The sequence below is a fragment of the Trachinotus anak genome, unplaced genomic scaffold (assembly GCF_046630095.1).
Source record: "Trachinotus anak isolate AG129_WGS33_773 ecotype Australia unplaced genomic scaffold, CSIRO_AGI_Tana_v1 ptg000026l, whole genome shotgun sequence".
Taxonomy (NCBI): Eukaryota; Metazoa; Chordata; class Actinopteri; order Carangiformes; family Carangidae; genus Trachinotus; species Trachinotus anak.
The window spans coordinates 9,678,726-9,702,091 of record NW_027273877.1 but is presented as its reverse complement, the minus strand read 5'-3'; the positions used below and the strand labels follow the sequence as shown (position 1 = coordinate 9,702,091).

Here is a 23,366-nt window from a genome sequence, read left to right as displayed (position 1 = left end):
ATAAAAATAAATTACATTTAGGGTAAAATATATAATGTAAAAAATGTATAATATTTTGTATAAAATGAATACAGTATCTTTTTACAAGGCAGGCTTTCTTCTGGACTTACTTTGAACTTGCTGGGCACCTGTAATTTAGGGGAGGGGATCCCCAGGGCATAATCTACCAAAACCATAGTGAGGATGGTGATGAAGACGGCAAAGTCACTGATGATGGACCGCACCTGGAGGGAAGTAAGAGACACAATCTTCAGGCAAAGTCCATGTGACGTCTGCTTGTTGTACTATAACCTGACTACAGGCCAGCGCTCATCACCACAAGGTGGCGCCGGTATGCTACAGATTAGCGTGTCAGCATCACGCCACACATTACGCTCATGAGTGTCACCTCAATGATAAATCATAGAAATTTCACACATAGAATGGCCACACAGACTGTAGGATTTCTGCTGTATCATAAAACAACCAATAGATGGCGGCATAATCTAAAATGACAGACAAAGGCATGTAGACCAATTTCAGTGTGATTTCGGACCCATGGTAAAATAATGAAGGGAGGGCTGCATAGTTAAGGAAGCAGATTCAGTTTTGCAGCTGCATCCTGCAGGTGTGTGTGTTTCAAAAAGAACAACTGATATAAAGATATGTAAAAAGGTGGTAATAAGTATGTGTGTGTTTGTGCTTTATTTTGGGGGGGTCGACTACAGTGCGATACACACCTTGGTGGGGAAGTAGCGGCTCGTCTTGAACTCCTTGAGGAAGGCGGACATGAAGACGGTGGAGAAGAAGAGGACCACGCACCAGAAGAGGACGTCGGGGATGTAGGGGCCGTGGGGACCGCAGGCGGTGCCTTCAAACTCCCCGTGCAACATCTCGCACTCCTACTGGCACCAGAGGACACAGTGATGATGATGATGATGATGATGATGATGATGATGATGATGATGATGATGATGATGACGATAATGATGACGATGATAATGATAATGATAATCAGGATGATGAGAAGAAGGCAGACAGGGATAATGAGGCCAGAGAGTGACAGTGAAGATGAGGGCGATGATGGATGTCGGTGATGAATTAGTGATGTCTGAAAACATCTCATACTTTCAAAGTATATATTTATTTCAATACTTTATTTTTATATACTACATATATATTTAAAGCAAACAGCACAATACAATTTGCATACAATGCCAGGGGCCCCCGTGTGGCTCTGCCTCCCAAAAGCCCCGTACAAGCACGTGTAGGAGTGATGCAACAGGGTGGCATGACTGACTGGAGCCTGACAGTGAGAGAATCCACTCTTCACACTGCATCTTCGCGCTCATTCTGCACAGCTAAATCCTGTGAAATCCTGCCCACATGCTCTTAATCCCCTCCTAGACTTATGACGCTTCTTGATAAAGCGAAGCGTGGGGTGAACGAGACACAACACGGCGCCAAGACTGGAGGAGATATACCCAACTTTCTCGGGTATTTTTGTTTGTGTGGTTTAATTTCGTGGTAAGCAGCTAAAGCGTTAGCTCTGTCCCCTCCTCTACGCAGGATCACACTTTGACTGGTATTTCTTAACAGTTTACAGATCCAGATCCTCTTTGGATTCTTCAGCCATCATTAAAGGTCCTACCTGAAATTTGTATGCAACTTATAATAAAGTATTCTGCTATTTGTTCCTTACCTTGACCTCCAGCATGGTCCAGTTGACCTGCGAAGCCGTGATGTTTCTCTCCTCCCAGAAGCGCAGCGTCTCATTGCTGGGGTCCCTGGGCTCCACACAAGCACATCTACAGAGGATATAAGAACATCATTTTTATTGTATATGTTTGTGAGTGTACTGATGGCCGAAGGCTCCTCAGAAAGAAAAATCAACCTGAAACAAATGGACAAACATAGGATTTTGAAAAGACTGGGGGATGTGCCCCACATCATCATCATCACATTTCATGATTAAATCTAAAAAAAACAACAACACCACAACAAGCTGCATACTTTCGATCCATGTAGTTAAAACACGCAACTATGTTTTTCTGTTGTGCTTCTGATCTAAACGCCCACTTACAAAGTTCACAGCTCCATTAGTTGAGTCAAAATATAGATACTTCTGGTCAAATATTACTCCAATACAAGTGAAAGTTGTTCAGTCAAATTTTTACTTGAGATAAAGTACTGGACTACTTGCTTTTAAAACATTTTTTATGTCAACACATCGTTTTATTGTTTCACATTTACATACACTAGTGACTCTAAAGTTCAATATGTCTGCTGGGGCTTTGGGATTTATTTTTTTTTTACCATTTCTTGACATTTTATAGGCCAAACAACTCATTTAATTATTGACAAAATAATGCACAGACTAATCAATAATGAACATAATCATTATTTACCGCTCTATAATGCTCACATATTCCATTTTACACCACTGTTGAAAAGGTTCAGCCATCAACACGAAATGACTCATTCTGCTGGCATTTTACAAAACTAAATGTCAGCATCTCCTGCTGTTCACGACACTAGAATAGAAAACCACAGAAGGAGCTGCTGGCTTGACATAGCCACTAGCGCGCCTAGGTAGCGGCGTAATGCATGATGCTCCCGACACACACTCGACATGGGATTATGTGCCATAAAGAAAAACCCATTACCACAAAACCGGACAGTGTGTCTCCCATACCACTGCACCATCTGTCGTTTCATGATGCAGCGAACCACTTGTGCACGTGTGTGCAAATGTGCTGAGTTTATTACAGTGTGTACGCGACAATCAGTACAGAGTGGACAGGAGGGACCAAACAAGATTTCTATATTTACAGTTTGTACTTAACCTTCACAGTGTGATCTTGAAAAGTCAAATAATTAATATAAAAGAAAAAATAAGTTGAATTTTCCATTTCATTTTCTTTTAGTCTTTTTTTATAATTTCAGATTTTTTTTTTTGGATAATTTTGTCTATTATTTAGTAAATTGTTTCGTCCGCTAAAAAACTAAAACAGTCCAGAGATATTCAGTTAAATATCATCGGAAAAGTGGCAAATATTCACATTAGTGAAGCTGGAGCCAGAAGATATTTGACAGTTTTGCTTAAAAATGACTTAATCAATGAATCAATTACCACAATTGCTGTAATTCAGTCCTTGTTGCTCAACTAATTGGTAACATTTTGCCACATTTGCACCATTAAAAATACGCAGAGTTAGCTATTAGCAGTCCCTCTTTACAATTAAGCCATGGATGCAGAGATATTTATCACTAGATTACTTTGATAATGAAGAAATTATAAGATGTGATGATTCTTTGGCAAATTCTGGAGAAGTAGTGAAAAAATAAAAAAATGCATCGATGCAACAAATGGAAAAAATAAAAAGGAGCACATAAGGTTTTCAAAAAAAAAAAGCACTTACGAGTACTGCGTGAGTTTCTGAAGGTTGTTGTTTTTATTGATGGGGTAATGCACTCCCAGGTGGAGTAGCTTCTCCAGGGCCTCATAGATGAAGATGATGCATATCAGTGCAGCAAAAGCTTCCTCAGTGAAGCGTGTGATGTAACAGACAAGTGAGCTGGCATCAGTGGCCACGAGCAGTAGACAGAAGAAGGCCGTCCACAGGCCAATACAGGCCCTCAGGGAGAGGTAGGAGAGGCCATAGTCCCTGAGACAGACAGGGCACACACACACACACACACAGAAGAGTGAAGGGATAAGCACTTAGATAAAGCATCCCTACTCAAGCGGAAAGGACACATATCCATGAAAAGAAAGGAAATATTCTGCCATTGCGAAAGCACAAATTTACGTTCAAAACCAAAAAGAAAATAACTCACTTGCAGAACTTGAAGAGGATCTTTTCAAAGACAAGAACAGGCCCTGTGCTGCCAAGGATGGTGAGAGGCTGACCAGCAAAAAGAGAGTAGGCTATTCCAGTCATGGAGGCCCCAAACAGAGATTCAATAGCACTCTGGAAACACAGGAAATGAGGATCTGAGTCAACAGAGTAATTTTGCTTTGCTCACACAAATGCATGTTGCTTATGTAGCTTTCAGTTGATATTATCACTGGCGGTTCTGGGTTATATGGTGCCTTGGGTGAACACTTATTGCACAAATCCTTCATCCCACAAATAGATGAAGACAGTTAAGGAACGCTAATTATTATAATTATTACACTATTGCACACTTCAAACAAGACTCATACATTTTAAATTACACAACAGTTATCTAAAGCCTGACCTTTCTTACTTTCCTTCATGCAAAATCGTCAATTACATCATCGTATTAAATCTGCATTGTTAGTACTGATACTGTACGGAGACCGAAGTGCACTATTTGATAGATTCTGCCGAGCTGCAGCGGGGAGATCTGTGGTTAAACTAACCCCATGCCCCTTCTCCCACCACCCGTGAGGGGTGAGAGAGGAGACCTCAGCAGCAGAAGCCTGAACGAAGCAGAAAGAGCTCCCACTCCCACCTACATGACATGATGTCATTGACATGATGTGCATGCAAATGTAATTTTTTTTTTTTTTTTAAGCCAGCGCCCATTCCGCCCCCGACAAGATGCCACCCTGGGCAGCTGCCCATATAAATCCGCCACTGGATATAATCATATTTTCTCAGCAATGATTTACCATCTCAGTTTAGCATGTTAGCATGGTAACACTAGTTTAGTAGCACTGAACACAAAGTACAGCAAAGTATTGTACAGTGTCTGTACAAATGTTTACAGCAACCTATCCTAGTTTGAATTAAAGTGATAGACCAACTAACAGACCAACATTTCCATTGCTAAAGCTGCACTGCTGGCACGGCTATAAACTTTCTATACTAAACCAGAGTGAAAATAAGTGGGGCAACATCAGATGTTCAAAGGAGGATGTGTTTTCCTTTGTTTCAGCAACTTGTTTCAAGGTGCCTTTCAGCAAGAGGTGTTACCTGCTTGATGATGGTGCAGGGAAAAAGAGTGTGTGTTCTGAGTCATGTCTTCCCTGAATAAATGCAGCCTAAAAAGATCTGACCTTGGCTGTTTCGAAACAGTTTGAAACTCCCACTCTCATGAATACAACATCCTTGACTGCACAGTAACCATAAAACTGACAAAGCATTTAGGTGTGATCACAGAGTCTGTCATGAGCGATAAAGATGTTTCTTACAACGCGTCCCTCTGTGGCCTCCCCCAGGAGTCCGCCAAAGGTGATGACAGGTGACATGCAGGCGCAGTAGAGGAAGAGGAAAGAGGCCAGACACTGCAGACTGATGGCATCTGTGTAGTCGGAAAGGTAGTGAGGAGCCTTTCGCTTGATGTCCAAGACAAACCCGCCAAACAGTCTGTGGAGAAACAGGTTTCTGAGAAACACTTGCAAGCCAACATGTACAGTATATGGTCCAGGTGATCCACACATGGCATCTCCACATGGGCTGGACACAATAAATAGCAAAGTATTTTTTTACATATTAACACACAGCAAAATACAAGCTAACACATCATATTCTGATTTACAGGCTATCATCCAAACAGTGAATAACCTGTATTCATTCATTTGATTCAAGTAGATGAGATAATCGATATTAAATCTTTACACTATACTAAGCTAAGCTGGCTGGCTGCTGATTGTAGCTTGATGTGGTATACAACAAAACAAAGTGTACCCTTGGTCATTATTTCTAAAATGCTGAGTTATTACACACTATTCCTGAAAATAAACGGTATCATGGTCTATTACTGCACTGATTCGGACTGCATCACCTGCAGCACGGCGGTGCCTCCTGTCACTGCTGAACAAATGTTTGAGCAGAGCGCCGGACCACTGAGAGCTCTAAGCTATTTCCAGTATATTTGCAGTGTTACACATGTGAACCACAAGAAAAAATATTACTTCTGTGTTGTTTATATCTAGGCGAGTGTGTGTGTGTGTGTGTGTGTGTGTGTGTGTGTGTGTGTGTCTTTGCATGACTCTCATCCAGCAAGCAGGCTCTCCTGCTGCAGCAAGCCCGGACCAGGGTGAACTAGCTGGAGGTGGTTGCTATGGTAACGGGGGGCGGGACGTTATGCTTAGTCTGAGCAGTAGCAATGCCATGTCCCGGGTGGTGGTGGTGGGAGGGTGTGGGTGTGGGAGGGGGTGGGGGTTGATGGCTGGGAATGGGCCAATCTTAGCTGGGATAGGAGCCTGTACCGCAGCATACTGCAGCTCAGCAGCAGCGCATCACTCACTCCTCTGCTATTAAACCACTGAGATGTACACTCAACACCCCTCTGCACACTGCACTATCACTGACTGTAATAAGCTAAATCCAAGAATCCCCTGGAGGTGATGAACTGATTTCTGGGTGATGACAACAAGATATTTTTTCATCTTTAATCCCTTCTGTAAATCTCAATATGTGCCTTGTCTCTTTGCACCTAAAAAATAATGTGAAAATGATATTCAGGACTTTTTCATGTGTGCCTTCTTCAGGGTTATAAAATGGAATAACAACAGGCAGATTTTCAGTTTTCACCCTTTAATGCATGAGGGTTTTTCTGGACCAGGTTACACCAGCTATTCATAAATCCTTCATTAGTCTATATGAAAAGTCTTTCCCAAGTTCTTAGTAACAACCAGCTAACTACGCAGTTTATTTACCAGTGTAAAATGTTACAAATTCAGTTTTACAGCACAGAAATTATTAGCACTGGTGACATGATTACTATAATGGAAACCAGGAATAAAGTGACCATAAATAGACAACACACAGTGACAATATGTGTCAAGAATTAAACACATTGCAATTCATTACTGCATGTGAATTCAGTGTATTCAGGGTAGCGTCAGTAAATGTGTTATCAGCTGAATAAGATTTCAAAGGAAAAGACCTCGTGCTGCAGAAAAAAACAGCTAACATTTTTAGATTATTATCATTATTAATGCTGATGTACCAATGAGAAAGTAGCATTTTAACGTTGTAGCTGCTCGAGGTGGAGCTGGTTTTAACTACGTCCTACATTTGTTGTTCAGTGCTTTTACCTGAAATCTGAAGATGTTGTGTTTTCTAAACTGCAGCTCTCAGGGCCACTGTACAAATCGCTGTTTGGCGTAACTGCTAACAACACCTGCACCTTACTTTTGATTAGAAGCCACTGGTTTAATTCAATCTTAAACCACATTTTGCATTTCATAAGCCTAATATATGTTTTTGTATCTTAAGCTGAAAAGTAACTTTAGCTGTCAGATAAATGTGGAGTAATAGGTGTAATATTTCCTTCTGGATTGTTGTGTAGAAGGATAAAGTAGCATAAAACCGATATAATCAAGTGGATGCATGTAATAAGGAGCGTGAGAAGCAGTGTGAATTATTTGTGAGTATACTCACTTGGCAAAGTGTTGTTAAATAATATAACATTGTTGCAATATTGAGGACTGTGAATTGTGTAGCATAGAGTGCTTGGATAAGTCTAAACTCACAATGAATTCAATCTCAACAAAAAGGTCTTTGTGGAGTTGAAGTGTGAGGAAGGATAATGGGCCAGTAGGGTAGTCTGATTCTTAAGAGAGCTAAATTTATAGTTTGGGGACAGGGAGGCAGCTCACAGGCGGCAGGAAGACGGGCACAAAGAGGAGCTTCAAGAGCTCAAGGCTGTACATCACAAATCATGCTGTGTCTCTCTAACACTTACTTCCCAGTGCGCTGGAGCTCAGGGCCACCGTGCCCTCCGTGTTCCTCTGACTCACCAAGATCCGTCACTCCGTTGGGAACAGGGGGAATCTTCCGCTTTTCCTGTTTGGTTAAGATCACTGTCAGTCAACTGTTTGTTACAGTTCGTCATCATAAGGACATCAACAAGCATCAGGTGCACTTAAAGGTCCCACATTGTATAAAGTGATATTTCTCTTTTTTTTTATTATAAAGCAGGTCTAGGTCCTATATTAATACTGTGAAAGCATCAAAGCCTCAGTCTACAGAGAAATGCACACAGCCTGTATTCAGAAACTGAGCCTAAAAAACAAGCTGTCAGGACTTCTGTAACTTTGTGATGTCACAACAAAACAGTCACCACCCTCAACCATGCCCCAAGCCCAGCCCACCTGGACCCACCATCCAACCCAGGATATGAAATCTGCTATATTTTTATTGGAACACCCAGAAAACAGTCAGCCAATCAGAAGAGCAACTCAGAGCCTCTCTTTCACTGACCTGCTGTTACTAGAGCTCCAGAGAGAAGCCTGTGAGAAGAGATGTAAAACTACACTGAGATGGTTTATGGTTCTTAAAACCACAAATATATCTTCTTATGGATATCCACACTTCAAATAAAACACCAGAAAAGTGTAAAATATGAGACCTTTAAATCTCCACTTGGTAAAACTGGAAACACCAGATGTTAATTCTTACATGATGTTAATGATACATAAGTGATCTCTTATGCATGAATCTACTATATATTCTGATGCACAGTTCATAACAATGCATAACAATGTAACTGCACAGTAGTGTGTCATTAATTCACCACAGGAGCCTAATGACAAAGACAAAAAGACAAACAAGCCCTGACACAAACTCACAACTTTTTTAATCATCTGAAGCAGCTTTCTGTCAGATAACAAAATTTCTCTCCCGAACAAGATGGCGGATCGCTTTTCAGAGTACACCAAAATAACTAATGGAGGAAAAATAGCTAATGTTTTGTCGAGGATTGAGAGCAGAACCCTGGGGAGCCGCATCAAAGCACAGAGTACAACACAGTTGAGATTAGAGGAGAACGCAGATGTTTAAATATTTTCTGAGCAGGCAGCAAGCAGAGGGGACACACAGGCGCATCATGAAAGAACAGTAATATATCAACTCTAAACAGCCACAAAATAGGGATGTAATGTGTTTAGCTTTTTGAGTGGCAGCAACGGACCCTGTCATCCTCCATTTTTGTCATTTTTATTCTTTACCTGAGAGGGCACATTTTTGGGAGGCTCTATTCTGATGGAGGGGTCCCACTCTCCAGGGGGTAACACTGTCACCTGGTCCAGAAACTCATCAATGCCTGCCACCAAGTCGTTCCTGTCTTTGGCTTTGTAAGCAACATCGTGGAAAATCTGTGGAGGAGACAAGGGAGAGAGACGATGATTTAAATAATTACTGCTTAAATAGTCGCTGAATCACTGAGTGCATTTTCACGGATTTACAGATGGAAACTCAAATACCAGCGTGAGAAAGGGTTTATCCAGCAAAGGATTATTCCTGTCTCTATACATGATGAAAAATAAATATTCAGGACATTATCATACAAAGTGAATCTACAGATGAATAAGGTGCTTTCAGGCCTCAGTTTTCTGAAATGTCAGTCTATTTGTTACAGTTTATTTAAAGGGAACACAGAATATGATTCTTGCTCAGTGATGGGTACATTTCATTTCCATATATGATGAAGTAGGCAGACATCCATACGCTTCTATTTTCATACATCCCAGAAGACTGCTGCCGATGAAAAGAGGCAACATCTGGCTCAGATGATGGTCAGTAATATTAGCTCATGGCTGCGCTGTGGGAAATCCTGTCACATTTTCATGTCATACTCTGCTGATCCCCAAAGGTTATTGGTTTTACAGGATGGTTTCTCCGAATGCCATCTACAACCATAAAGCCAAACATAACAAATATCCCACATTCATTATTCCGTGTTTGGGATAAAACTATGAGTATTTGAACCTCCTATAAATACATGATTACATATATCCATCTTGGGAAACATATCTTTATTGTCTTTTCCTATTTAAAATATGTACAGTAGGCAATACATTTTAAAGGGGTTTTTTTTATCAGGGAACTGGTGGTTTGATTTAATATTTTTCCAAACAAAACATATGATCAGCCTCTAAAACACGATGCAATGTTCATTTAGTCTGGAGTTGAGTCTAGGCTACAATGGCCTATTATACTTTTCTTATATAAACTAAGAAAATCCATCTTCCATCTTCTTGTGCCATGACAGGTGGGTGTGGCTGAGGAGGTACAGTTTGTTGTCCACTACTCTTGAGGGTTAGCGGTTCGATCCCCGACTCCTCCTGTCCACATGTTGAAGTTGGCACACTGAACACTAAGTTGCTCCCGATGCGCAGGCCAGCACCTTGCATGGGTGAATTCCTCCTTGTTTCAAGATTTTTTTTTCACACAAGCTAATTTTAATTAAAAACAGATTAACATTTTCTTACCGCACTGTAAAATGATTATTTAGTACTGAATTGCAAACAAAAATGTCCTTATAATATTGAGGTTTTTGCAGATTAGACAGCTTAACACATCAGTTCCACCTTAAGACTTAAGTTAATTTTGCTGATGAGTCTCCTGTGCATTTACTCCCCAGATAGAAAGACACATCAGGCCATACAGTATGTTTGCCAGATGCTACTTCCACATCTGGACCAATTCTGGTGCACACACTGAAAATCTCCCTGCTGTCAGTCAACACCAGAGGATAACAGCTGGAATCTACCCAGATGTGGAAGCAGCATCTGACAATCATACTGTATATGGGCCAGACTCGGGCCATGGAACCGGAGTGTATAGTGGGCCTGAGGTTTCATTTTGCTATCTGGGTTAAGTAATATTTTCAATGCAGAACTTTTACTTGTAATGGAGTATCTTTCCCTTGTTGGATTACTACTTTTATTTCAGTAAAAGATCTGAAAACTTCTTCCACCCCTGCCTGTATCATTACAAGAGCTAGAATTTTAACCTTGATGTTCTTGCATTACGTCTCACCTCATCAGTCATCAGGGTAGCAATAGACCGGCCAATTTCATGATACTGGGGACCTTTTCCCAGAGGGCCAAGCAGGATGAAAAGAAACCTGTTCAACACAGAAGACAACAGGTTTTGGACAGAAGTCAAATCCTTTTCTAATGAAGCATTCAAGGAAGAATTATGAACTAATCTGTCAAGACATGACACGAAATACAGAAGAAAAAGAGAGGCAAAGACAAGCAGGGATCTTTTCCAGCAGGTGGTGTATTACCTGGTGGTGATGGGAACCTCAGCCAGGCCATTGAGCAGCACAGCAGGAGCCAGGCGGACAAAAGCCACCACAGGGCGGTCTAAGAATTCCAGTTCCCCCACCAGGACGTTGGATGCCTCAGCACCAGGAGGGATCTTCTTCATGAAGTGGAGGTCAATCTGTGAGATACAAAGCATCCAAAACACTAAATCTTTGGACATAATATAAGCATTAATGTTGTATTTTGTTAAAACATTGATATAGAAGTAGATATATAGAAGTAAATGATCTAAATTAAAATTTAAAAATATTGGCTGATTCTGATTCTGACAATCTGCACAAGAAAAGAAAATAAGCTTTACTCCATTTAAATTTCAGTCAGTTTCCCAGGGCAAGAAGCTGACGGTGACCATTTCACACGTAACCCAATCTTGGTTAAATATTAGTTGCTAGTTCTATGTCCAGCTATCAGTGTCCGTAGAAAAACAGCAGGATCAGCGGTGGGTCTGGCTGCTCACCTTGCTGAAGTCAACAGCACTGTTTTCTCGGCTGACGTCCTGTTTGCCCTCGTTGTTGGCCGGCTGGGACTGAGGTGAGACCGTTTGGCCTGTCAGGCAGAGCAGGAAACATAACAGCATGTCAGTTTCACAGAGGCTCAGCCTATCACAACACTACTTTCCCACACAAAGACAAAGGTCTCCAGTGAGTGGCTACAGGCTAAAGTTACATTCTCTGAAAAACGGGATACAGCAGTGGACTTTTGTTGTAGGTGCTGCACCTTCATTGGCAAAAAGGTTCAGACCCAGTGACAAAAGACACAATATTGTACCTTTTTTCAGCGTGTGAGTTATATCATTTGATGAAGTATCAGTGGTGCAGTGGTTGTTTTAGCTAAATCTTACTCTAGATCTTTCTAATTCAAGTTGAGTGAGGCGCAATCTTTAACTTTAATTAGAAATTTACATGTATCGACTCATTTAAGTAGCTTTTTCTGTTTTACTGAAACAGAGTCAAAGATTGCTCCTTTTAAAATTTCAGTTTTAATTCATTTCTTGTGATGTGAATACACCAGTTGCAGCTGCTTGACTAAATCAAAGCAAATGCTAAAGAAATGTTTTTCCAGTGAGAGTGCAATACTACTGCTTTTAAAGAACTAGTTTGACTCTTTGGGAAATATGCCTATTCACTTTCATACAGACAAGAATGGTAACAATCTTTTCATCTAACTCTCTACAAGTGTATAAGCGTATTTCCCAAAATGTTGAACTATTCCTTTAAATCCCAAAGGCAACAAAATGGAGATTATGTTTTGTGTTATGGAGTTAGCTTCCACTATTAGTAATTGATGACTGTTATGAGTTTACAATATGATTCCCTAATCTCCTAAGGTTTTTAGTCATTAAACACGTTCTTGAAACTGACAAGTAGAGAGCATTATCATGAAAATATTGCACATGCCCTGTTTGGCCTCACATATAAATAATTCTGCATGACTAGCTTTTGCCTTAAGTTTTTCTAAGATGCTGAAAGTATTAAAAAAAAAAACTCTGCATACTTAATGCCATCTACTTCATCTTTTCATTGCCTCGCTTTCAAGTCTCAAAAATAGCAGCTAGAAGAACATTTAGACTGTGAGCTTTGCATAAAGAGAAAGCTGTATGAGTTTAAGAATTCAGAGGTTTTCTTTTTAGTCTTTTCTTGACTGCACATAACCCACTTCTGACCTCTCATGATAATACTCTCCTCTTTTAATGTGTTCCTTTATATACTATTACTACTACTATCTCTAGATTTTTTTCAGGTGTCCTTGTTGCCTGGGAAAATTTCCTGCTCTGTGTCGTCCTGTGAGATGGGACAGTAGCCTTGTGCAACTGCCTGAAGGACACTTAGACGTTTGACCTTGGTTTCGCCAAAGGGCATGTCTGGGGTCATGTTGCCACGGCTCCTGGAGGAGCTTATAGGTGACGGAGGGGTAGACAGACAGGACATGCAACACACACACTGTGGCCATGCCACACAGGGAAATGCTTTTTTGGGTGAAGCATCCTTGGGGAGTGCTTTTTCAGGCAAACACTTTGGAGATTTAATGGTTTGATAATAGAGGCCATTTACTGGTTAAGTGAAAGACACACATGCAAGCACACGCACATGGAAAACACAGCAGACAAGAACAAACACATACACAAACATGGAGAAACACAAACAAGAGAAAATGAGATATCAAACAGCAGTAAAACAGCAAGTCACACATGGACACACTGGAAAAATCATGCAAAGGATTACAACATTATACATAAAAACATAGTGTATATATTAACATACAACAACATATATGGTCACAATGGAAAAAGTACAAAATTGGCAATTGATAGGGGTGTGTAAATTTAATTGTAAGTGCAATCAGCCTCACCATTCTTGTCCATGGAATGAGGCTCAGACTGCTTCTTGCCTATATCAGCAAAGGAGCGTACAATGGGGATGCGGTTGGCCAGTTTCTTGTGGTTTTGGTGGTGGTGCTGTTTGAGCAGGGCCTCGCGGATCCTCCTCCTGGCATCCTGACCTACAGGGCCCGACACTTCGTGCTGATCCAGGACCATGTCTGAGGAGTACAAACAGAAACACACAGATGTGGGTTTTCACATCACTCTTCAAACAGTGTGTCCCCCCGCGTAGCAGCCAGCGACGCTAAGCTGATTATTTCAATGAAAAACAACCCACTGCTGCTGCCCTCAAAAACTAAAGCACAGTTCCCTAATTCCTTCCTAAACCTGGTCAAATGAGGAAGCATTTTAGATTGTCAGCCAAGCACATTTCTGGGTGGACTTCTGTTGACATGTCATGGTGCTAGCCTTGTTGAGCTGGCCTATGTTGCTAAAAAGGTTTGAAAGGGTAATTTCATGAATGAATCTTGAAAAAGCAAGGCAAGTTTATCTGTAGCAAATGTTCACATAATTCAAACTGCTTTTCATAAGATGTAAAATTATTAATCGTTAAGACATAAAGATATAAACCAAAGAAATGCATTAAAATATATACTGTAGGATTTTTAGTGACACTGGAGTGTGAACACCTCAGATTAATGTAATAAGGGTTAGGGTTAGTGGTTACGGTGAACAATGGTGAACAAAAAAGTTTTAATCCTGGGGAAGCAGAACCGTCCCAGACAATCTGAGAAGCCTTGATAGTTTATAACGTAGCGTCAAATCACAAATGTACCAAAAGTAGTTTTTTAAAGTTAGTTATTTGCTGCACCAAAATCCAGTGCAAAGACCAGAACAGCATAAAGTGTGTAACCGTAATAACCGTGTAAACCGTAAAGAGTGAAAAAAAAGATGGGTGTGGAGTTAGAAAGAAATTAGCTTAGCCCGCTCCTCATCACTCCTTGAGGCTACACGGGCTGTTAGTAGCATACAAGCACACACCAGTATCTCAGATTGAACCGTCAGCAGTCGAGTTGCATTGTGGGAGATGTACGCACTTGATTTTGACCAGGAAGAATGTGTGGAATAAAAATATCTGTGCTTCTGCAACACTGATTTTGAGCATTTTTAAAAACCATCCATCTTGAGTTTGAAAGAGTTATAAAACTCTTACAAAACTAGCTTTATTTTCTGCATAATTATGGTAAGATATTTTGTTGTTTCCCACAGTCTGAGAGAGTAATTTTAAAAATAAGAGGTCTTTGAATAAAGCCTTGAGGAACTCCACATATCACTTTTACTTGAATGTGGCACAAACTGTTATATTTTCGGTTAAACCACTGAGCTACACAACGGGAGACTTTCCAGCCCCGAGCGTTTACCTGCAATCTCCTCCAGTGAGTTGGCCCTCATGTCCAACATCACAGTTCCATTCATGATGCAGCTGCGAAGCTCGAATAGACTGTGTAGAGACAGCGTGGCTACATATGGTTTACTCCACCGCTCACCACCGTCCTCAACATCCTCCTCAAACTTAAGCCACCTGCACATGGAAACAAAAGATAAACAAAGAACAAAAACATTTATTTGACAAGCATGAAGCACAAAATTTTTCACATCAATTTAGGCCAGAAATTATTTGTATGATTTGTTTTTTTGTTATGATAAGGTTTACACATCCTAGTAGGGATGGAGCTATAATAATTGCCCCATGATAAAAGCTTGCAGTAATAAACATAATCAAAATCTCAGGTGCAACAGCGGAAAAAACGCCACAGCTGGCCAGACCCGGCCCATGTGGGCAACTGCAGCGGTGTACCTGGCTGTCTCTTTCCATTCGGCATCCTCGCCCTCCCTGAGACAGATTTCATCCAGCTCGGTGAAAAGGGCGTGGGGGATGTGTTCCTCATCGCCATCCTCTGTCCCCAAGAGAAACTGCACCCTCTGAGCTGGTGTGTCTGCTGCAGCAAACAGGTCAGCGGGAGGACGGGCATTGATCAGGAAAGGAGGAGGAAAAACAGGAAAAGGGACATATATGAATAACAGGAAGTGATGCTGTGATGCTCATTAGTGAATTTGTCCATAAATATGTACATCTGCATTCCTTATGTCAGTCAACTTAAGTTTACTCCAGTCCATCTTGGACACCTACTGTGTGAGGGGGATTCGTGTCCATCGTCAGCCGTGGAATCCCTCTCCTTGGACCTCTTCCTGTGTCTGTGTCCATGGTGACGATGACGTCGGTGTGACCTCCTGCCCAGGGGTACGTGGACCCCAATGTAGAGAGTGCGATGACCTGGAGGCAACATGGAGGAGAGAAAGTTAGAGTTTTATGTGTTCTAAACTCAATCTCAATGTTTCTATAAGCTAACAAGCTCTACTCTTTACTGAGGTAATAAATCAAGTGAGAAGTAGGGACATTTTCCCATAGACTTCAGTACAATCAGACTTCTTTTTGCAGCTAGTGGAGTCACCCCCGATGGTCTTTAGATAGAATGCAGGTTTAAGGCTCTTAAGCATTGGCTTCACTTTTCAGACCCGGAGTCTACGTCCAGTTTTATATACAGTCTGTGGCTAAATAAATAATTAGTTGGAAATGTTGTATATGTAAATATTGTACTCCTGTACACATAAGCTACTAACAAACTGTCAAAATACCCAGCAACAGGTGGTTACAAGTTGGTCAGTTGGAGCAGAACTAGAAAAGCACTACTTAATAACAGCCTCTGCCTGTGTTTAAATAAGGAGCTCTCGTTCTCTTTGGAGATACTGAAATCAATTTTGAAATTAGATGACTTATAATTATGTTTGTTTTTTTTTTGTTTTTTTTATCTTAAATCAATAGAATGAATAATGAGACTGGGGTTCATAAAGGATATTGTGCAATGTGAACACAAGACTCTCTCTCTCTGCTGTATATGTGTTTGTCTGTGCATGTACGTGCACAAATGAGTGTGCATCCAGAGGGTCAGCGTGAAGATAATCCGAGTTGACTTTCCCCTCTTTTATTGCGGCCGAGCTGCCCGACCACTGCTTCCTTCCCGCCGGCCCTTGGCTCAGTAGCCGGACACAGACAAGACTATTGGACACCCTGTTCTCTTTATCTGCCTCTTACACCATATGAGGCGCCACAGCGTCCAGCATAATGTGACACCAAATGGATCAGTACCTCGGGCAATTTGATGCTTGGGAGCTGTAAAGCAGGGTCTGTCAGAGGCAAAAAGCTTTGTTGATATTTCCGGTTGTTACCAGGATGAAGACAGAATGAAACAACAGCAAAGGGAGCATTGCTAATAATACGTTTTGTTCTGCCTGCATGCCCTCTTCACTTTTCAATATCATTTTTTGTTCTCCACAAGATTCAGGCTGATTTGTACACGACTGAACAGAGTCCTCTTACCGTCCAAACACCAAAATCTGATGCGAGAATCTCTGAGTTGATTAAAATTGTGAGCAGTTTTGACATATTGAGCTTCATCTTTTTTGCATTCTAAATACTGCAACTGATCCAAAAATGCATGCAACTTAAAGAAACACCTCACATAATGTAAACAGGTTGTCAGAGGATAAAAATATGTACCTATATATATATTTACTGTCTGTAAAAATGTAAATTTGACAAAAATGTCAGATAGGACCTCATTATTCCAAGGGAACGAAATGTTAAAATGTTTAGTGAGTATTTGCGGACTTTTTTTGCCTCTGATTTTGCCTCTCAGGCAACATCAAACCTGCCCTACCTTCTCAGTGAGGGGTTGCTGATGCTGTGCATGGCTGAAAAACAGTCCCCCAGCACCCTTGATTCAAAGCTACTACAGAAAAATGTCAGGGAACCCCTTCAGCCCCTCCTGTTATCCTCAAATTTACTAACGTTGTTTATCCTCAGGGTCAGTTTGACCCCAGCAAATTTAAACCTCCAGAAAATGATTATAATCAAAATTGTTGCCCAAGTTTATCTTTCAGGTACTTTATGTTTCTTTGTTGACTACCTAAATAGCCCTTCATAATAATCCCCCACCCACCCCCTTATACACCCAGAATACCTGTTAAGTGACTATGGAAAATATGCATATCACCATAAAATCTCAGTAATGACCTAAAATTGAGTCTTGGACATGGCTGACAGCAACTCTGATAGGGCCAGCAACATTTAGCCTACCCTGTCATGGAAGTCGGGGGTGGGACCATTTTTGGAAGGTAACACCTCTGCTGGTTCAGCACTAAGGGTCTCATTCTCAGCAGAGGAGGACGCCTCATAATCAGGGTCCTCCTCAACATCATCCTCTGCCTCAGACACATTCTCCTCCTGTCACTTTCACTGTCAGGTAGCTGTGACAAAACTTCCCTGGCAGAAAACCTTCTCTTAGAGGTCATTTTCAATTGAGAGAGAGCATGAAGAGAAAGCACACAGAGCACCAAGAGAAATGGTGGGTGTTATGTTTTCTTGTACTACTACAGGTATGGTTTGTTAGGTTGGGGCCCTAAAGCAGAGGGACATTTTTTGAAGATCATAAAATTGCATGTTATAATTGATAATCATAATTTTGTTTACCCAGTTAAATTAGGAAAAGTCATTAAGTATGAAGCACAAAAATGATGTCAACCATTTATTTAGAGACGTTAAACATTGAATGGGGTCAAATTGACCCCAAGGATAATAGGAGAGCTAATAAATTAGCTCATTCTGTTTAGTTACCATGAGAAATCAGTGTGTTTTCTCAGCTCCTTTTACTCAGAGGGGAAATAACCCAAGCGAATGTTTTCAATTGTTTTCAGTTGCTTGGAGACATGACTAATCACATCATAGCGCACTAATCAGATTTAAGCAATGCACAGACATAACATGAATCACCTAAGAGTGCAATGACATGACAGCGTTTGAAAAGGCAGAGTGACTCAGTACCCATTACCAACAGAAATCCAGGATAAAGGTTAAGTGAGGTCTTAAAGAACGAAATGAGAAAACTAACTATATGTCAAAATATATTGGGGGCGTATCTCATTCTGCTCGAGCTTGTCCTGCTTGATGCATTCATCCAAAGCAAATTGCCGTTGGAGCAATTGCATGGAGTAAATTATGTATGTCGAACGAAGAGGAAAGAGGAGAGTCTGACTTTGCACATGGAAGAAATTTCACAATAAAAGGCACATTACAGCAGACAGAAACAATAAGGTAGCAGAAAACATAAGGACGGAGCAGTCGAGCTTTAAAGTTCATGAGTCAAGACTCGTGAGCGGAGGACTCTACAAAAATAGCTCTCCTCCTCCAGGCCTGAACTACTGCTGATGTCATAAAACGTCTTTCTCTTTTCTTCTCCGTGGCTCTCACTGAGTCCGGACTTGAATTCACGCAGTGGTGTGTGACGTGCTGAGTTTGAATGTCCTATACTCTCCAGTATTCGTGTATGTACTGCTTTACATGTCCATTTAGAAAAGTCATTTCTGAATGGCTGCAGTCTGATTGGCTGTGCAGTTTCTTTCAATAATATTTCCTGCCATATTTTAGATAGATAGATAGATAGATAGATAGATAGATAGATAGATAGATAGATAGATAGATAGATAGATAGATAGATAGATCATCTTTTAAGAAAGCTCAGTAACAGCCGATCATACTTTTTAGCATTAACATTACTCAAACAGGAAGACAGGAAGAAATAGTGCATTTGTTGGGGACTACTTTCAGTGGTGAATGAATCTACATTTGATACTGTGGTGAGTATTTCTGGCAGCAGGATGGTGAATGTGGGATTGAGTGGAAATAAACTACTGTATTTGTGTTCTTGGTAATGCAGGAACATGTCACCAACAATACAGCAATGGAGCTTTAGGGCACAGAGGAATAACATATATCAGACTTTTTATACACAGACAGTACTTGTCAGAAGGATAGATTCAGTGTTGGTTTTGGTCTTTTCAGGTGATTTGTTGACAATAACATACATTCATGCTGCTACATCTGTCATAACTGGAATGCAAACCACATGCAAGCAAATAGAAATCGAAATTTAGGACTAGAAATGAAAACCCTCCTGGAGTCACAAGAGAAACAGCAACAACTTGTGAGTGTATAAGAATGAGGAAGCAGGTGCCTGACGTGGCTGACGGGAGCAGTATAGGTTTGGAGGGAGGCGACTTCAGAGGGTCTCCTGCTCCTGCGCGGTGCTGACGCGGCGTCAGCGTTACCACGGCGCTAGACGGAGAGCTAGTTATTATGGCGACAATCATCCAAATATGAGGGTGCTTGAGATGAAAGCCCCATCTCACCGGCAGAGTGTCACAATCAAAGAATGACATCTCTGCTGGCTGCCACGGTGAACGTTGCCTGGCAACAAAAATACAGCAGATACTGACGGGGAACCAATTCTTTACATTGCCTGAGTGTTAGAAGCTATTCTAACCTTTTCTGTGCTAATGTGAGTTTGTTTTTACATTTAGTTATTTTCTCTACATGGGTCTTTGACTTTTCTCCTTAATTCCATAATAAACCCACGCTAAGGTTTATACATCAAATATTATGAATCTGTGCATTCCTGGAGTTATTTTCTGAAGAGGGACTGTGACTTATATCATTGTACCCACTTTCGTTCAGCTTTCCTTGTCTATTTCCACATTTTTGTCCCACCCTCACCATAAAAGTGGCCCTGGATCTTGGCTCTCGGGGCTATGTGCAGGCAACCTCTCTTACTGCTGGGCAGTAGACAGCCTGAAACCACTGCCTACTCACGACTGAAAAAACTGTTCAAAAACTACATTTTTCTATGTTAAAAAAATAATCTAATCTACATTTTAATTAACTCAAAAATTCAAGTTTTTCATACCACCACTATAATAAAACCCAGTAAGTAATTATGCCAATAGTGTAATTTGTTATTTGCTCGATTAATTTAAAGGTTTTGTTGTTGTTGATACTGAGACTGTGCCTGAACCTCCATTCATCTGTGGGTTGTACATGTAGGAGGGGAGATAGTAGCAGAAATAGTAAGAGCAGGAAAGTGAGAGTTTCTCCAGTTAAGACACTTATAGTACTGGAGCATAACACAAACAACAAGAGGCACGTTTACTGACTTACCTGGATAATTCAGTCCATTTTAGTTGGAGTAATAAAGACATTACATTTAAAAACAAGTTTTCTTGTCTTGTTGAGAAATTGTTTGACCAGGATATTATCCCTCAGTAACCAAGGTTGTATTTTAGTCAATAAGAATTTATTTCAAAATGTAATTCTGTTTAGCTCTGTTACATAAGGAATTCAAATCCAATAATATATAAAATAAAATAGATGAATATTAATGATATAATAGATCAAATGTAGGACAAATACTCACAGAATAACAACAGAGTAGAGCTACATGTAACATGTGCATTGGAACAGCTATGTGGACATTTACACTGATTATATGGATGTTATTACTTAATATATACACTATCTTCATCTATCTGCAATTCTTGAATTTCTTTTCTCTATGTTTTCAAATTCTTTATATTTTTCTATGCATTTGTGTATTCACTGAAACTTTCAAACAAAGTTGTTACAAATCTGGATAAATGCATCATCTTATGTTCTAGGTTAGAGAGGGATTCTGGTTTTGCTCAGCCCAGTTGCTGCTTTTTGGAACAGCTTTTTCTGTTGATGCAGAAATAGTCGTCTCTGTCTCTTTTACAATGGATGAAACGCAGATGAAAACAGATGTGCAGGGAATAAAGCCCTTGCTCTCTGATGCTGCAGGACTCACATCAAAAACAAATATCCATTTGTAATTATTTATAAAGCTGGACGCTGTCAGTAATTCTGCTGTTAGGCAAGTTTTCTGCTATCAAACACAACTATTCCTTTACAGGGGAATATGCGACAACATCCCATCAATCAAATTAGCTAAATGTTACTTAATTTAGTGTGCACCTTCTCCTCATAGTGAAAATGTGAAATGCATGTCACTCTCCACTCTGTAATGTAAATGGGAACTTGTGGGTTTTACCTTCGAGCTCTTCCTTCTCAAAGTTGGTGTTGAGCATGGAGCGTGTGCCCCCACGGTCCACCACTGCCTCCTCATCAGTTCTCTATAGGAGACACACACACAGAGGTTGTAACAACAATATTCTCACATAGATTCACACAATGTAATGACAGGCGTCACAGTGCATGTCTGTCTAAGGAGGCCTTTCTGTCCTCACTAGAGCAAAATCCATATTTCATCTAGATCCTACATGTTACATAAGAGTACACTGCCCCCCCCCCCCACCACTCAACACCACCACCGCCACCCACCCCCACCTCCTCCCCGCCTAGTGGGAGGATGTGCCCTGAAATAAATACACGACACACAGAAACTCGGCATTGTAAGGCTAACTTCCACTGACTGTCGCCATGGCAACAAAAGGCAACCTTATCGCAATTTGAAAAAAAGCCACGCTCATCTGCCGTGTGGCAGATTACACAGTTTTTTGGGGTTTTTTGAGTCATGGTTTTAACAAGAATGCTTCATTGTGCGTAAGCCTTAAATCATCTAAATGCTCCGCCGCCCACACCACTGACAAGACAGATTCCTGGGGACGTGGAGCAACTGCACATGCTGGATGTGTAGAGCGTGGGGAACAAAAGCTGCTGCTAATGGATGCAACGCAGTGCTTCCCTGATTATTTCATGCTGTAAATAGCAAAGAGGGAAGAAAGAGGGACCGGTCTTTGAATGCCTACTCTGCTTTTTTTTTTAATCTTTAATGAAAGCACTGGCTTGTTTTTCAACTGTTTTTCACCAGGATGGAAATGTACATCTGGGACCGACCCTGCAAGATTAAAACGTCCATACAGAGAATTCCCGCTACACAGTAAAAGTGTCAGCTCTGAGTCTGTAAAAGCCAACACTACACACCAATGTGTCTGCACCAATCAGTCATGTGAACACTTTTGATCCTTTTTAACAGATGCCCTGAAGCTATAGCAACTCTATGAGAGGACCCATAACTCTCCAATCAGCACGTATCAACTCAAAGTCTGTGTCACTGGAGAAGCAACAGTTATTAACACTGGAGGGCTTCGCGGTAACATGAAGCAGCATGCACCCAGTCATGATCATTTAAGCCAGAGGACAATGATATTGACAGTTTTACTAGGAGAGATGGCTTCCTGTGGATGCTCTTATCAAATTCAAAACCTGGCTGCCCAGGGAGCGGCACGCCGATACCTCCAGGCCATGAACAGCAGAACAAAAAGTTGTCATGGCGATGCTTGCACCATCACCCTATCCCTCCTCTTCTGCATCGAACCGTCTCTCTCTCTCCCCCAGTCTGTGTGTGTGACACTAGTATCATCATTTAGCTTGCGTGTTCTCCGCCCTCTAGACATCCTCTGTGAATTTGCTGAGGGTCTCTGACTGTGTACCTGTCCTGCATTAGGTCATTAGTGTTGCAGCAGCAATTAATTTGCACACTAGCAGCCTCATTGTTCTAAGCAAGCTAGTTATTGATAGAGCATCGGTGCCAAGTATATTTACCCAGGTACTCAATTCAAATAGTTTTGAGGTTCTTGGACTTAAATTACAGAGATAAATATTGTACTTTTTACTATATTTATTTAACAGCTATACTTAAATTTTATTTTGCAGACTAATTTTATGAATACAAAATATATTCAACTAATAAATTAGGATGTATTGTCATAGAACTAGGTGCACTGCTGTATATCAAGTTGTTAAATGAAGCCCCAGCTTCACAGGCTGCAACATCAGTGACACTTACACATTAAAGGTCCCATATTTTAAACTTTCCCTGTGTTTTATTTGAAGCTTTGATATCCATAAGAAGATATATTTGTGGTTTTAAGAACCATAAACTATCTCAGTGTAGTTTTACATCTCCTCTCTCAGGCTTCTCCCCAGAGCTCTAGTAACAACAGGTCAGTGAGCCAATCAGAAGAGAGGCTCTGAGCCTCTGAGTCTGCTGAATACAACATAAAGGAGGAAAAGTAAAGGCTGTAAAGAAACCAACTAATGAA

The 23,366-nt window shown here is 40.8% G+C and overlaps 1 protein-coding gene across 5 annotated transcripts in view; it reads right to left on the bottom strand.

Annotated features, from left to right (window-relative positions):
* The window catches only part of LOC139609714 (sodium-driven chloride bicarbonate exchanger-like), a 48,574-nt gene that overhangs the window by 6,959 nt on the left and 18,249 nt on the right, over positions 1-23,366 (bottom strand). For 4 of the 5 annotated variants that reach the window (XM_071464613.1, XM_071464610.1, XM_071464611.1 and 1 more), the window contains 16 exons: positions 21,353-21,434; positions 15,526-15,669; positions 15,193-15,334; positions 14,756-14,916; positions 13,364-13,552; positions 11,472-11,560; positions 10,975-11,132; positions 10,722-10,809; positions 8,909-9,055; positions 7,645-7,745; positions 5,144-5,318; positions 3,820-3,953; positions 3,402-3,647; positions 1,682-1,787; positions 720-881; positions 111-224 (listed from right to left, as the gene is read on the bottom strand). In XM_071464613.1, the coding sequence (XP_071320714.1) occupies positions 111-224; positions 720-881; positions 1,682-1,787; positions 3,402-3,647; positions 3,820-3,953; positions 5,144-5,318; positions 7,645-7,745; positions 8,909-9,055; positions 10,722-10,809; positions 10,975-11,132; positions 11,472-11,560; positions 13,364-13,552; positions 14,756-14,916; positions 15,193-15,334; positions 15,526-15,669; positions 21,353-21,434 (2,238 nt within the window). The remainder of the gene's footprint in view (positions 1-110; positions 225-719; positions 882-1,681; positions 1,788-3,401; positions 3,648-3,819; positions 3,954-5,143; positions 5,319-7,644; positions 7,746-8,908; positions 9,056-10,721; positions 10,810-10,974; positions 11,133-11,471; positions 11,561-13,363; positions 13,553-14,755; positions 14,917-15,192; positions 15,335-15,525; positions 15,670-21,352; positions 21,435-23,366) is intronic. The other variant, XM_071464609.1, reaches the window with a different exon arrangement.